The 16,849-nt window shown below is 41.9% G+C and overlaps 1 protein-coding gene and 1 long non-coding RNA gene across 2 annotated transcripts; one reads left to right on the forward strand and one right to left on the reverse strand.

Moving 5' to 3' along the window:
* Positions 1 to 6,832: 6,832 nt before the first annotated feature.
* LOC137005362 (uncharacterized) lies at positions 6,833 to 7,994 on the forward strand. Its single transcript, XR_010892235.1, has 3 exons — positions 6,833 to 7,029; positions 7,327 to 7,344; positions 7,528 to 7,994. It is a non-coding gene; the product is annotated as an uncharacterized lncRNA (long non-coding RNA).
* Positions 7,995 to 8,190: 196 nt separating this feature from the next.
* On the reverse strand, positions 8,191 to 16,849 carry si:ch211-105f12.2 (RIMS-binding protein 2-like). Its single transcript, XM_067366226.1, has 5 exons — positions 16,643 to 16,849; positions 16,354 to 16,516; positions 16,139 to 16,242; positions 14,586 to 14,657; positions 8,191 to 8,368 (listed from the first exon to the last, which is right to left on the reverse strand). Exons 1-5 carry the CDS (start codon positions 16,847 to 16,849, stop codon positions 8,303 to 8,305), a joined length of 612 nt encoding a protein of 203 aa, XP_067222327.1. The 3' UTR covers positions 8,191 to 8,302.

Here is a 16,849-nt window from a genome sequence, read left to right on the forward strand (position 1 = left end):
TAAAACTCATTTGTTTTAAGATAATAAAGTTTCCTGATAATTATGAGTAATTCAGTGTATCTAATCTGTTAAAGTTGTCCTCCACCCATAAGAAACCTTTGCTTGTTTTCAACTACTACATAAAAAAACACTTATTGTCACTTATTATCAGTTATCGCTAATTAATAGATTATGTTGTTGCAGTAAGCAAACATTGAAATGACTGAAAACATAATAAAAAGGTTACATGTATTAACTGCTCTGTGTACTCTCTCAGAAAAAAAGGTGAAAAAGCTGTCACAGAGGCAGTATCCTTTTAAAAGGTACATCTTTGTACCTTAAGAGTGTATATTAGTTCCTCAGAGGTATTAGAACCTTTTTACCAAGTGACCATTTTTTTCTGAGAGTGTATTAAAAGATTTGATGCATGGATATATCATAATGTAACAGATGGTTGTTTTTGGCAGGTACAGTCTCTGAGCGGGACATATTTAAATAGCTTTGCCATCAAATACAAATCTACAAAATATAATATCTGCGGTCATGCAACATTTGGCCCTTTTCCTGACCTTTTCTGCAGCCCTAAGAATGTAATTGTTATGTAAAAGTTTTCACTTTAAATGTTTAATGAGCTTTAATGACAATTTCTTGATTAATACATTGATTGTAGCCTATTTGAAATGTCTGAAATCATTAAATCTGTAACGTTTATGTCTCTAAAAGGCGAACAAAGAAGGCATTTAGCTCATCTTACATATTAAGGTAAAGAAGATAATTGAGTTAACCCTGATCTAAACCTGTCTAGATAATACCCATCTTCTCATGCAGTTAGTTTAAAGACGCTATCTATACCGTGGTGTTTATTTCAGGAGTTAATCCAGTATTGTACAGAAATAGGTGTATGATGCAAGTCCAGGCTCAACCCCTCCTGCTCAAACAGTGAGTATACTTTTTATAGGACAAGCATTGAACCAAGTTTTAAAACTCTATAAAGTTCATGGTAGAGTTGATAACTGATCCATTCGTCACAGAGAATTGCTCAGTGGGTGATTTGTGTCTGATAAAAGGGAGGCAAATGACGTCCTCTAGGTTTGACCTTAGATTCAACCTTCAGCTCTCATAAGGTCTGATGCTAGTGTATCACACACAGGATATGCAAACTGCTGCAAATGATCTGAAATAGAGCAATTTACTTAGAGTAGTAGGCTGTTTTTTTCAGCTTCCGGCACTTTCATGTCTCAGGTATTGAATTTTATTACTAACAGATCGTCAGAGGTCAGACATAACAAATTAACCATCTTAGAAAATTTCCTCCATCACTTTTTTTTTACTATGTTTAAATACCTTTTATGTGTAAATTTTATTGTTTGAACCTTGTCCCAGACACAGCTGTACAATCATAAAACATCATAAAAGTTCATTGTAAAAAGATCCATTATTATATTTTAACAAAGAAACAAGAAGTGAAATAATGGTAAAACATTTTTATATTTATACATTTAAAAAAAAAAAAAAATGATATAATTTATTTTTATTTATATACTGTACTTTAGAGAATAACCTTGGTGCTCTAAAGTATGGCAGTATATTTGTTTACCAAGGTGACAAACATGTCAGTAAAGCGCATGAGCTGAAATATGTGAATGAGTTGAAATGTGTGAGGAAACTGAAAAAAAAGTCCACTCGACGACCACTTTGAGGCTTCAAACATTTCATAAAGAGATCGTAAAACTAATCCATATGATTTAAGGGGTTTAGTCAAAATTTTCGGAAGAGACTCGATCACTTTATATGATGAACAGATTTAATTTAGACTTTTATTCACATATAAACATTGATCAGCGAACATAAACGGAAACTCAGCCATACCTGCGTGACAAACTGCTGAAATCACGTGAATCTGGCGTTCCAAACCGCTGATTCGTCACTCTGATTCATAATGCTCCGAAGCTTCCAGAAGCAGTGTTTTGAAATCATTCTACAGAAACGTCCACTTTTGGTATGACAAAATGTCTTAAAATGTATTTATTTTTCTAACATTTAAACTTAGACCACATTATTATATTACACTTTGACTTTATGAATACACATAAATGACAGCTTAATGATTTTTAAATTTTTTTGTACATTTATTTAAAGACTGCATGTCCCCTTTTTTGTCACTGGTGTTAACTTACTTTTCTGGCATTTTTAAACAATTTTATGAAATATTATTTCTCATTTTTTTTCAGCACATGCAGTCAGAGTTACAGAATAATAATGATAATGCAAAAAATAAGGAGATTATGTGTTTTTTATTTTAATCAGGTTAGTTAAAAGTGTGATTGAATGATAATAATTCAATTTCGCAACCATGTATTTGCTATAACAATGAAAATTTTGGAAAAACAGTTATGAAAAGTAATGATGCAATCCTTTAAATCTTAATTCTTGAGTGTAGCAGAATTCAATGGATGTAAAATTATTATCATGTCACATATGACACATTTTATTTAATGTGACAGACAAAAAATAGTAACACCAGTGACAAAATGAATCTCCAGTGACGTATACGTAGGACCAAAGATCCTTAATTTTTCAACTATAATTAAGTAGATTGGACTAAATTTTTACATTTGGTGTACAATAAAAGACTTATCTTTGACACTTAGTGAAAACAGTCAGAAAAAGATCATAAACAACATTTTAAAACTGTCTGTAAAATACACTGTCTGTAAAGTCGCTGCTCTGAATTTAACCAAATACCCTTAATTTAGCCATATCTGCCGAAAGGAGAATTAACAATGAGAAAGAAGAGTTATAATCATGTAATCTTAGTGCTATTTTATGCAAAAGAACTAAATGAATAGCTTTAAATAAAGTTTATCTATAAATGGGTAACACCAGTGACGGTAACACCAGTGACATTTTCATAAAAAGGTAACACCAGTGACAGTAACACCAGTGACAATTTTCATGAAAAATGCATTTTACAAAATGGCTGCTGCAAGGTGTCAACCCACATGTTGTCAATCATGATATATTCACTAAATCAAGTAGTTTAATCCATTTGTATTCTAGTTTTTTATAATTCCCTAGCAATAAAGTAGGTCACACCAGTGACTTCAACTAAAAGCTTCGTATGAAATTATGATTTTCTAATTAAAATTTCTGATAATTGAAAAGAGATAGTGGACTTTTCATTTGCCTTTCTTCATTGATCTTCAGGAAACAGGAAGAAGTCGAGTGATGCCATCAGTGTGACTTTTTCTTTCAAAATAAGAGATTTTTGTTAAAGGTAACACCAGTGACACAACACCAGGGGACAACTACATTCATTATATATTTTATAATATTTATTTGGCATTTGGTTTTTTTATGTTATTTACATTATATATTTGATAGTTATGGATACATTATTGAAATTAAAATGGTAGAAAAACCTGTTTCTGAGCTCAAAATAAAGCACTTTCCCTCTGTACATGACTGTGGGGACAAGCACTTCTGTGGTGCTTGGAATTTTTAGAATTAATTAAAAAACAAATATTGGCACATTGATGGCTCAAGAAGGTTTAATTGTTCAAATAACATATTGTTTCATATTAAAATATAAAAAAATTGTAATCCTAAAGTGTTTTTCAAGTGTAATATTTCTGTAAAGTCTAGGGACAGAAAAGTGGACGTTTCTGTAGAATGACCAAGTCGTTATTTTGTTTTGTTTTTTTTGGCGCTCCAAAAATATTCTCGTCGCTTTATAATATTAATATTGAACCACTGTACTCACATGAACTGATTTAAATATGTTTTAGTACATTAATGCAGTGTTTCTCAAACTCGGGTACCCCTGGGGGCATATGAGGTGACAAAATGCGGAGTAGTTAATTTAACTCTACCATAGCTTAAAATAATATTAAAACTGAGCATGTATTTCTAACTGGCAAAATGCCGTAAATCCATTACATTTAATCAAATTACCTCATGTTTTGCAGTTTAAAATGACTGCATCCACACAAGCAGCATGCATTTACTGTCGTTCTCGACAATGCACCTTTGTAAAAGTAGAGATTTAGCACTTGCATGAAGAACAAATATAGAGACAGATAGTGGATTTATATCAATTTAAGACTCAAACGTTCTTCGATACAAAAACATAGGCTACCTTGTGTGATTTCTTGTATTTAATGTTCATAACGAGCAAATGCAATTGTACCCAAATATCCACATGACTGCAAACGTGCATTATTATGCAACAGGTCAAAAAACAAAACGTACATTTTAAACACAGTACTGTCAGTATTTACTCTACTTTGCAACAAAAAAATATTTCTAACGAAAACCAGAGCAGAACTACAACACACGAATGCGGCTTTGAACGAATCGTGAGAGTCAGTGATTCAATGATTCATTCACAGCCACTTGCTTCATTAGCCTACTGAATGAATGACTCGATGACTCACTAATAAAAACAGTGACTTGCTGCCACCTACTGGCAGTTTTATTTTAATATTTAAAGGTATCACTTCGTTTTACCATCATTGCATATATCTCTATTAAACATTTTTTATTTAAAACATGATTTATTTTATTCATAAATGTAAAAATATGCACTGGAAAATCAATTTAGGGGGCAAATATTGTGCCTTAATGGAAAAGGTGTGACTGCAGTCGAAGTGGAAGAGAGGGGGTACGCAGAAGGATGGGAATCCCTTCAGGGGGTACTCCAAGCTAAAAAGTTTGAGAACCACTGCACTAATGGATCTTGAGAAAGGAAATGTCAGACTCACTGAGCCATCAGATTTCAACAAAAATATCTTAATTTGTGTTAATGTATTTCCTCTCTCAAGATCCATAAAGGTACTAAAAACATATTTAAATCAGTTCATGTGAGTACAGTGGTTCAATATTAATATTATAAAGTGACAAGAATATTTTTGGTGTGCCAAAAAAAATAAAAATAACCAATTATATAGTGATGGAAGATTTCAAAACACTGCTTCAGGAAGCATCAGAGCACAAATGAATCAGCGTGTTGAATCAGCGGTTCGGAGCACCAAAGTCACGTGATTTCAGCAGTTTGGTGGTTTGACAAGCAATCTGAATCATGATTCGATAAGCTGATTCATTTATGCTCCGAAGCTTCATGAAGCAGTGTTTTGAAATCGGCCCTCACTATATAATTCGTTATTTTGGGGTTTTTTGGTGCACCAAAAATATTCTCGTCACTTTATAATATTAATATTGAACCACTGTACTCACATGAACTGATTTAAATATGTTTTTAGTACATTAATGGATCTTGAGAGAGGAAATGTCATTGCTGGCTATGGAGGCCTCACGGAGCCATCAGATTTCCGAAGAGAAATGGCTCATACATGGTTCATTATGTAAGGTCTTTATACACCACTGAAAATGTAGTTATGTATATTATATTGCATTTCTGTCAATACATCCTCCTAAAATTTATACATTGCACCTTATGCAAGGCTCAGTATCATGTGCAAACACAGCTCAGGTTTATGTAATGCAATATTTTAAAGATCAGATCAGAAACTGACAGCACAAACTGGCAACCCACCAATAAATCCACAAAAGAAGAAGAAAAAAGAAGAATGTTTATATGTGAATAAAAGCCTAAATTCAATCTGTTCATCATACAAAGAGATCATGTCTCTTCAGAAAATGTGGACTAAATGTGGATTAGTTTCACGACCTCTTTATGAACTTTTTGAAGCGTTAAAGTGTCACTTGCATAGCTGTCTTTGGAGGGGCAGAAAGCTCTGAGATTACATTAAAAAGATCTTCATTTGTGTTTTGAAAATGAATGAAGATTTTACGGGTGTGGAACAACATGAGGGTGAGTAATTCATGACAGAATTTTCATTTTTTGGGCGAACTAACCCTTTAAACAAATTAAATAAACTAATGAAAATGTGAAAAGTATGTTTTCAGAAGGTTTACTTTCTAAAAGTCCAAAAACTGCCCGTATTTGAAGAATCGCCCATTTAAATTTCATGGGATGTCTGTATATTTCTTTTTTACAACACTAGGTCCATTATCATTGTACATCATAGAGAAGTGTCTGCACATCCCCCACTTCCTTCTGTGCATGTCAAACGAGAGTTTGAGGTTTGGGTTGTCTAGACAACCAAGTCCATCTCGTGTACATCGTGTTCAGGGAAATGGGAGAGCGGCCTCCTGTTTATCAAAGTATAAACTCAGGGGAGTCTGGGACAAATGTGTTTAAGTCCGAGCATCTGAGGAAAATGACACTGAAGTGAAGTGAAGAGTGTCTGACATTACATTTTGATTTACATATGACTTGATAGTCTCATATCTGTTCGATTACATATGTGCACATGCACAATATTTCAAAAGGTCATAACCGTTTCATTTTATCAGCATCTTACCGTAAAGCGATGTAAAATTAGCAAGCAATGATGTTAAATTACACTCAAATGACATTTATATGACACATCAACACACCCTCATATTTGTCTCAAAGTATATGTAATATGCTGATGAAATATTGTGGTTTTGCACAACATAGCAACCACCCCTCCCCCTCAGGAAAGAGCTGCAAGCAAGATTATGCTTCATATATTTAAGCCATTGTGAAGTTATTTATAATAACTCACACAAAACATGCGCACATCTTCCATTGATGATACTTTCCCATACGCAGCTGTTATTTAAGCACGATGGAATATTGTATCTTAGTTTAAAGAGACAAATTCAGATTATGTGGAAGCCTGATGCAATCTGATCACATGTTTGCTACACTTCCTCTTTATTTCTTTGTGTGATTTTTATGTATGCTAAAGACCAGGCTTTATTCTGTCATTTCTGATCTGACTTTTATCGGTTAAAATGCCCTTAAAAGGAATTGATTTGAGTCTGTCTTCGAACGAAACTTGCTGTAGTCCAATAGGCGTGCGAATTTGTGCATCTTTAAGACATGCGACTGCAGGGCCTCTTCCTGTGGTTTGCACCATGTGGCCTAAAAAGTGTTAAAAGGCGACAACTTCTTTCTCTTTTCTCTGTTGTTTCCGGGATCACGTTGGCAGAGAACTGGTAAGTCGCTGCTCTTCGGTTTAATCTAAAATATTGGATGAATATTACTATTTAAACTTGGGTTATAAATATAAGATATAAGATTATAAACTGCTTGATGTGATTGTGAATAGAATTAGATGAATTTGCTAAAATTAAAAAATAATGAAAAAAATCAATAAATGCACAATCATTTTCATTTTTACGCATTTATTTTTACTAGTACTTTTGAATAGCAATACCAAAATGTAATAGTCAATTTCAAAGGTTCACACTGAATTCATTCCACATTAAATACATGTATATTTTTTGTTATAGAAAGCAGCAAAACTGAAGGTATTATACAATATACTGTTGTAGATTAGTTCATTACACATGTAATATTGCATTTTTACCTATATAGTCATTGTTTTAAACTTCTTTATGGTTTACAGTGACTCACTATGAACAAATGAAGTTGATGCAGCTGAACATCCAACCGTATTTAAACATGATTTGGCATGATTTAATTTCTTACAGATTGAACAAATAGCTGTAAAATGAACATTTGGAGCACATGGGGATAAGAGGAAGCATGTAACGATTGAGAAGAGGCGGGAACTTCAGAGGTACAGTGCAGTCACTCATAAAGTAGACAGCACTACTAAAGGTCTCTACACAGTGTAGTGTTTCCTACTTTATGGATGAGTGTACTGTTGGCTGCGATGGAGCTGCAAAGATGCTGAATATGAATGTCCCATTTGTGAAACATTAATAAAGATTGTGTTTCATGACTGATTGTGATGTGGCAATGTTTTTTGAAAGCGTATGCACAATAACTTGTATAGACAACTATGAAATGGGAAACTAAGAAATAAAATGAAGCGAAACTGCGTATTTATGTGTGAAGTTCTTCAGATAACACGGATGAATGATATTACAAAAATAGCTTAAATCATATAAAGACATCAGTAGTGAAAAGAAGATACACTTACTTATAAAGTAAAAAACGATAATTATTAAATTACCATTATCAGTAATTTAAGGCTATAATACACTAGCTGCTTTGTGTTACTCAGAAATTATTTCCTTTTAATGTACTTATTTGAGCTAAAGGTAGTGAATATGCTGAGGGAAGATTCAATGCGTTAAGGGGGTGCACACAATACAGCCATTTACTGTACATTACAGGAAAAAAGACACTTTATATGGGAACAGAAAAACAAAAAACAATACTGGAGCTGAATTCAGTAAAGTGGGTTAGAATCAATCTGAGGTCACTCGTCTGTTCCTGATTTATGATTGCTCTTTTCATTCAATCCCAAGGCAGCGGTTGCAAGAAGTTCGATGGCACAAGACCTCGATAACCATGTAGATCCCCCTGGATCAATAAAACATTCATTCCCATTCAGTCGGTCACGTTCGACGTACGTCGGACAGACCGACGAATAGGAATCTCGCTAGAGAGGCCAATCTACTTCGAGTGTAACTAAAACGAGCCAATGCACATTGGCATGCAATCATATGCATCAGCTGCTCGCCTCGCAGCACGGATATATAATGAGCAGCAGGTGCGTTGCATCTTCAGCTTTTCGCTTCGGAGCCGAACGGTGTTTGTTCCTGTTCTCTGCAAGTGAGTGTCTGCTAGAAGACGAGTCAAGCTTTTTGGTTGAACTTCTCTTTTTTTCCGAGTGCGGGCGAACAGCACAGCAGCGGGGTCGACGTCCTCTCTTTTTCTGTTTCGTTTGCCGTTTTTGAGCAAATAGCTGTTTGACAGCGTCAGAAGGCTGTTCTCACGGCCGGTACGGTGCGCTTTTGAGCGCTGAAAAGCCGTTTTTACGGCTGGTAAGAGTGAGCGCCTTCAAAGAGAGAGAAAGCACATGACAGGCTGCACACAATCCCTGTCTGTGTTGCGGTGGCCGTTCCCCTGCGTGCTTCAGCACTTCTAAAAGAGTAAAGTCCCTGAAAGAGCTTACACAAGTAGATTCGCGTCTTTTTAAAGACGACATCCTACTTGTGCTTCTGGATGCGATCGTTCCTGTCCTCACTGACGGCCACGATCACCGTTTCGCATGTCTGGGCGCGTGCTGAAATGATGTTCGTGGGTGTTCATGTTTTCATATGAGAACATGATCACGTCGACACGCCGGTCGTGACTCTTCTTTCTCCGGGAAGCTTGAGTCCCCTCTGTTGTTGGCCAGCTGCCGCTTGTGTGTAAAAGCACAGCCGCGGGTCTGCCCGACACTCTGGGAGACCGCGGAGATCAGCGAGAGCAAACCTCTCGCTCCTCTGCGTGTCGTGTGCCGTCGAGCTGCCGGGCTGCAGCGCGGGTTGTCACGGCAACCCAGCGCTCGCTCGGCGCTCTAGATGCGCGGTTCCCTTGCGTAATCTCCATTGTAGCGCCCTCTCTGGTGCACCAGAAGAGGTCTACTTTGCTGATATGGCTTGGGTGACATGAGGTTGAGGGGTTCCTTCGGGGAACCAACCCCTAGGGCCCCTCCTCTCTAGCGCATTGCAAGCTGTGCAGTTTCTGGATTGGATTGCTGGTCCTTTTTCATAGGGGAACCTAGCATTTCATTCAGAGCTCCAGCTGAGGGACAGACGTCGATTGCAGCATCGGAGAGAGTGCTGTTATTCTCTGGAAATGAGGGTGACGCTGCCCACTGTAATGGTGTGTGCTTATGCTGACTCAGATTCAGAGTTTACAGCCATGCTTTCCTGGGTCTTTCCAGATGTGCATGGAAAACTTGGCAGTATGGGGGTATATTGGTGCCATAAATATGGAATGCCAAAGGTGCCAGAATCTGCATAAGTTTTTCCTCTCTCACTACCCTCTTGGATGGGGTGGCTGAACACAGACCACACCCACCCTGCATGTGAGGCCAAGGCACTCTTTTTGCATGAGGGTAGTTCTGTGCTGGGGTTGAGCTGCGCTTGTTGACTAACCGTGATCAAAGTCACAGCGCAGGCCCTCAGCCAGACGATGTCCACCTCCGTGGTCCGGAAGTGCCCCCTGGCTTACCTTGTGAGGTGTGAGAGGTTGTCAAGCTAAATGCTTTCTCAATGCTCCCATCTTATGAGGTGGCCTTTCGGTGACACTGTCGAGGACTGAGCCCAGCAGTTCTCCTCAGTTAGTAGCGGATCGGGGAGCTTCCCATGACAAACCATTGAGTTCCTCTTGGGTCGCCCTCATTCTGCTCGTCGACAAGGGTGTCGTCCCCTGCAAGAAACTCCTGCCCAGCAGGCTCTGCTGTATCCATTGCGGGGTGATGACTCCTCACGTCTCTGCAGCTGTTTAACTGGTTGGTGAGAATCACCCCTGAGACGGGCGACCCAGAGATGGGTGGGGCTGCTCTTCCACCCCTGGAGGAGGGCCAGGTGGTAAATCCTTTATTGGGTTTGTTTCTGTTCCGCCACTGACCCAAGAGGCAGCGGTACCCAAATTTCAAAGAGCAGTTCCTCCATTTCCAGGTCTGAAGAGGGTTTGGAGAGCAGTGGGAGGGGAGAAAACCTCACCACTCTCATCCCCTCTTCTGTCGCCAGCGGACAGCAGCGAGCAGCGGGCAGCCAAAGCCTCGACTGCTCCCTCTGTCCATCCGTGGAGCCAGGTAAGTGTTGCCTAGCACACTGTGACGCCGCTTCGGGCCGCCCTCACAAAGAGAGCCCCCGAGCCGCGTCCCTGTGTTCCACCTCGCTGCCCTGCTGCGGGTACACCGGTGGTCCCTTTGGTCCTGCTTGTACGGTCTCTGCGAGCCGGGTTAGCGCTCCCCAGTCCGTCTCGCTGGCTCCTTCGGACCATCAGGGTCGGCTTTGCGATTCAGTTCGCCCGGCTTCCCCCCCCCCAAGTTCAGGGACGTCCTCTTCACTACAGTGAAAGATGCCGATGCCCCTGTCCTGCGTGCGGAGATCGCAGTCCTACTGGCGAAGGACGCGATAGAGCCGGTCCCTCCAGCCGATTTGAGGTCGGGGTTCTACAGCCCCTACTTCATTGTACCCAAGAAAAGCGGCGGGTTACGACCGATCTTGGACCTGCGAGTTTTGAATCGGAGCCTCCACAAGCTACCATTCAAAATGCTCACGCAGAAACGCATTTCGAGTGCATCCGTCCCCGAGATTGGTTTGCAGCGATTGACCTGAAGGACGCGTACTTCCATGTTTCAATTCTTCCGCGACACAGGCCATTCCTGAGATTCGCGTTTGAAGGTCGAGCATATCAGTACAGAGTCCTACCCTTCGGGCTGGCCCTGTCTCCCCGCGTCTTCACGAAAGTCGTGGAGGGAGCCCTTGTTCCCATGAGAGAACCAGGTGTTCGCATTCTCAACTATCTCGACGTCTGGCTCATTCTAGCACAGTCCCGGGATCAGTTGTGCAAACACAGGGATTTGGTGCTCAGACACCTCAGCCAGTTGGGGCTTCAGGTCAACTGGGAAAAGAGCAAACTCGCCCCGGTGCAGAGGATCTCTTTTCTCGGTATGGAGTTGAACTGCCTGAATACATTCAATGGCAGGACAGCGGTCCCACTGAAGTTCTTTCAGAGGCTCCTGGGGCATATGGCGGCTGCTGCGGCTGTAACACCGCTCGGTCTGCTTCATATGAGACCGCTTCAGCACTGGCTTCACGGCGGAGTCCCGAGATGGGCGTGGCAGCGCGGCACGTTCCGGGTGCCAATCACTCAGGAGTGCCGCCGAACCTTCAGTCCGTGGTCGGACCCCTTGTTTCTTCGGGCAGGAGTGCCCCTAGAACAGGTGTCCCGGCATGCTGTGGTGTTCACAGATGCTTCTGCCACCGGTTGGGGTGCCACGTAATACGGGCATGCAGTCTCAGGGGTTTGGACGGGACCCCATCTGCATTGGCACATCAATTGCCTCGAGTTGCTGGCAGTACGCCTTGCTCTGAGCCGCCTCAAAGGCCTGCTACGGGGCAAGCATGTACTGGTCCGTACGGACACTGCGACCGTTGCGTACATCAACCGTCAAGGTGGTCTACGCTCCCGTCGCATGTCGCAACTCGCCCCCCATCTCCTCCTGTGGAGTCGGAAGCTTCTGAGGTTGCTTCGCGCCATTCATGTCCCCGGTGTGCTCAACCGTGTGGCCGACGAGCTATCACGAGCTGCGCTGCCAGGAGAGTGGCGACTCCACCCCCAGGTGGTTCAGCTGATCTGGAGAGAATTCGGAGAGGCTCAGGTAGACCTGTTTGCCTCACCAGAAACCTCCCACTGCCAGTTGTTTTACTCTCTGACCGAGGGGACACTCGGGACAGATGCACTGGCTCACAGCTGGCCCCGGGGCCTGCGCAAATATGCGTTTCCCCCAGTGAGCCTACTTGCACAGAAGAACCCTGTGTCAGGGAGGACGAGGAGCAGGTCTTGTTAGTTGCGCCTTACTGGCCCAACCGGACCTGGTTCCCAGAACTCTCACTCCTCGCGACAGCCCCTCCCTGGCCCATCCCTCTGAGGAAAGAACTTCTTTCTCAGAGACGGGGCACTCTTTGGCACCCGCGTCCAGACCTCTGGAAACTCCATGTCTGGTCCCTTGGACGGGATGCGGAGGTTCTAGGTGACTTACCCCCTGAGGTACTTAACACCATCACTTCGGCACGTGCACTGTCTACGAGACGTGCTTACGCCTCAAAGTGGAACCTGTTCGTCGAGTGGTGCTCTTCTCGCCGGGAAGACCCCCGAATATGCTCGATCAGAGTCGTGCTTTCCTTCTTGCAGTAGAGTTGGAGCGTAGGCTGTCCCCCCTCCACCCTCAAAGTCCATACTGCTGCTATATCCGCTTACCACGACCACTTAGATGGCAAATCTGTTGGTCAGCACGACCTGGTCATCAGGTTCCTTAGGGGGTGAGACGGTGAAATCCTTCGTGTCCCCTCTCCATACCCTCTTGGGACCTCACTCTGGTGCTGAGAGCACTTCAGATTGCTCCCTTTGAGCCTTTGCTGTCAGCAGACTTAAAGATTCTGTCTATGAAGACTTTGCTGCTGGTGGCATTGGCCTCCATCAAGAGGGTAGGGGACCTGCAGTCATTTTCGGTCGACGAATCGTGCCTGGAGTTCGGGCCGGGTGATAGCCACGTGGTACTAAGACCCCGGCCTGGCTATGTGCCCAAGGTTCCTACCACTCCCTTCAGGGACCAGGTGGTGAGCCTGCAAGCGCTGCCCTCGGAGGAGGCAGACCCAGCCCTGGCTTTACTCTGTCCAGTCCGCGCTTTGCGACTGTACATAAACAGAACCTAAAGCCTCAGGACCTCAGACCAGCTCTTGTCTGTTATGGAGGCCAGCAGAAGGGAAAGGCTGTCTCCAAGCAGAGGATGGCCCACTGGATAGTGGATGCCATCGCCCTGGCTTACCAAGCTCAGGGCGTGCCCTGCCCGCTCAGGTTGCATGCTCACTCCACGAGAGGTGTCGCATCCTCCTGGGCGCTGGCTCGTGGCGCCTCGCTGACAGACATTTGTAGAGCTGCGGGCTGGGCGACACCTAACACGTTCGCTAGATACTATAGCCTTCGTGTCGAGCCGGTCTCCTCCCGTGTCCTCGCCTCAGGTCAGAGGCACGGAGAGGCCCTGGCTTAGTGTCGGCTTGCTGCGCTACATGCGCTTCTTTTCTCCAGAGAGTCCCTACGGGCAGACCCTGTTGAGTCCTCCGATATCCCTTCGGCAGCCGACGTGGCGGAGCGTCTGGCGCCAGGCCTATACTCCGTTGTATCCTTGAGAACCGGATTTAGGCTGGGTTCCATATGTGTGACCCTACGGGGATCCCATATGGCTTTTTCCACGGCTGCTCTTAAACGAAGCCCGTGTCTTTCCCTCTGGGAGAACCCATCTCTATCGAGTTGGAGTCACCCCAGTTCTTCCATATGTAGCACAGCCCTACAGGGTTAGTCCATATGTACTTCTCCACATAACTCCTTCGGGGAAGGATGTGGCTTCCGCAGCGTTCCTTTCCCAGCGAAGGGTACGCTTTCCCAGCGTTATCCAATAGTCTCACTGAATGGGTTTTTGGGGAACAGCAGTGATCGACTCTCTCTGTGTTAGCCCTGTCCCACCATCCTCAGGCAAGGGGGTTCAGGTGGCTTACAACAGAGCGCTGGAAGGGGGCAGCTCCTGTGGCGCTTTGGTAGGGATTCCTATTCGTCGGTCTGTCCGACGTACGTCGAACGTGACCGACTGAATGGGAACGTCTCGGTTACAAAGGTAACCCTCGTTCCCTGAAGGAGGGAACGGAGACGTACGTCCCGTCGCCACAGTCGCTGTACCCCGCTGATGCTGCCGCCTATCCGGTTCGGCTCCTCAGCGAAAACCTGAAGATGCAACGCACCTGCTGCTCATTATATATCCGTGCTGCGAGGCGAGCAGCTGATGCATATGATTGCATGCCAATGTGCATTGGCTCGTTTTAGTTACACTCGAAGTAGATTGGCCTCTCTAGCGAGATTCCTATTCGTCGGTCTGTCCGACGTACGTCTCCGTTCCCTCCTTCAGGGAACGAGGGTTACCTTTGTAACCGAGACGTTCTTTAACTCATGAAAAAAATTACATATATTAATATTTTAAATAATATAAAAAAATAATACATATAGATGGAGTCATAATACTCACATAATAAAATCCATCACTGTCCATTTCCCCAAAAACATATATAATGTCTCCTGCACGAAAGGGAAGCTCATCCTAAAGAAGAAAACAACCAAAATACACTGATTTAAAATTATATTTGATATTTTAAGATTCATTCATGTGGTATTTTATAAAAAAAAAGGACAAATAAATAGCTAGGATGTTGTCCTGATTATTATTTGATAAATAAATAAATAATATTCCAGACTTGTTATATTGATATAATATTTTCATATTAAAAAATACAATAATATTGGAATATTATTTAAATATTTTAATATAAAACATTAAGCTTATTAGTTTAATAATAATAATTTCAATATCAAAATAGTTTAACAATTAAATCATTTTATTATCAAAATATTTTAACAATTAAATATTTTATATTTTATTATTTAAATAGTTTATGAAATATATTTTTTTAAATAAATCACACACACACACACACACACACACACACACACACACACACACACACACACACACACACACACACACACACACACACATGTTTGTTTTTGTGAATTGTGGGGACTTTCCATAGACTTCAATGCATTTTACACTGAACAAACTGTACATTCTATCCCCCTACCCTGCCCCTACCCCTAAACCTCACAGGAAACTGTGCAAACTTTTACTTTTTCACAAAAACTCATTCTATATGATTTATAAACCCATTTACATTGTGGGGACCGCTGGCTGGTCCCCACGGTGTAGGTGAACTCAGGTTTATATTACATCATGGGGACATTTGGTCCCCACAATGTAATATAAACAAAAGCACACACACACACACACACACACACACACACACACACACACACACACACACACACACACACACACACACACACACACACACACACACACACACACACACACATACATGTTGGGGACATGGGGACTTTCCATAGACATAATGATTTTTATACTGTACAAACTGTATATTCGATCCCCTAACCCTAACCCTACCCATCACAGAAAACTTTCTGCATTTTTATATTTTCAAAAAACATTATTCTGTATGATTTATAAGTTGTTTTTCTCATGGGGACCAAAAAATGGCTCCATAAGGACAAGGATTTCAGATATTGCCATCTTTGTGGGGACATTTTGTCCTCATAATGTAGGGTTTACCAGGACCACACACACACACATGTTGGGGACATAGGGAATTTCCATAGACATAATGATTTTTATATTGAACAAACTGTATATTCTACCCCTAACCATAACCCTACCACTAAACCACAGAAAACATTCTGCATTTTTACATGTTCAAAAAACATTATGTATGTATGATTTATAAGCTGTTTTCCACATGGGGACCAAAAAATGGCCCCACAAGGCAAAGGATTTCAGATATTGCCATCTTTGTGGGCACATTTTGTCCTCATAACGAGTTTACCAGGACCACACACACAGATACTGTATGTACAATTAATATTCAGAGCACATGGAGATATATAAAAGTGACCATTTTTTACAATAATTAATGGATGTCAGGGAATCAAACAACTAGAAAATGCGATCACCTCAATATCCATGTTTGGAGAACTTTCCCAAGGGTCGTAATCAAAAACGGCCACCATCCTGTGGACCTTCGCTCCATCCGGCACACTAGAAGTTTCACTGGGTGCTAATATTAATAGTACAAAGTATCCATGAATCAATCAATAAATCCATATTAGTTTAATACTTTTAATAATTACGTGGATAGTTTTACCAAATAAAAATAAAGAATACTTGCCTATAGAAGGCGTCTCCTCTGGTAAATACCCCTGCTGGAACAGATGATGTTTAAGCTCTCCGTCTTCCACGGGAATCTCAGATACCATGTTGCTTGGCACAAAACCAAAGCGGCCACCAGTCTCCCCACTATAGAAGCCGTCAGCATCTTTATCTCCATATACCTACGAGAGAACATATCCCTGACTCTGAGGCTTCCCATCACAACATGAGCTAAGCAGAAATGATCAGAAGATGATGTATTTGTGACTGATTGTGAATTGAGATTTAAAAAAAAAAAACATCTTTACTTTAATGATCTGTCCTTGATCAAAAGGAAGTTCCTCCTCCATTGTTTCAGGGTTTGGTGACATCACTGCAGGGTTGTATGAGAACAAAGCCACAAAGAGGCGCACATCCGGCTCATACATTTCCCTCTCTGATTCCCACCTCTCTATATCTTCTGGTGTAGCAACCCTAAGACCATCTGGATACAGATAGACATCCAGCCCAATCAT

The sequence above is a fragment of the Chanodichthys erythropterus genome, chromosome 17 (genome assembly GCF_024489055.1).
Source record: "Chanodichthys erythropterus isolate Z2021 chromosome 17, ASM2448905v1, whole genome shotgun sequence".
NCBI lineage: Eukaryota > Metazoa > Chordata > Actinopteri > Cypriniformes > Xenocyprididae > Chanodichthys > Chanodichthys erythropterus.

Coding starts and splice junctions, on each gene's coding strand:
- si:ch211-105f12.2 (XM_067366226.1), bottom strand. CDS start 16,849: ATGATTGGGCTGGATGTCTATCTGTATCCAGATGGTCTTAGGGTTGCT. Junction 16,517..16,642: donor ATCAAGGACAGATCATTAAA/GTAAAGATGTTT, acceptor GTTCTCTCGTAG/GTATATGGAGATAAAGATGC. Junction 14,658..16,138: donor CTCCAAACATGGATATTGAG/GTGATCGCATTT, acceptor TTTCTTCTTTAG/GATGAGCTTCCCTTTCGTGC.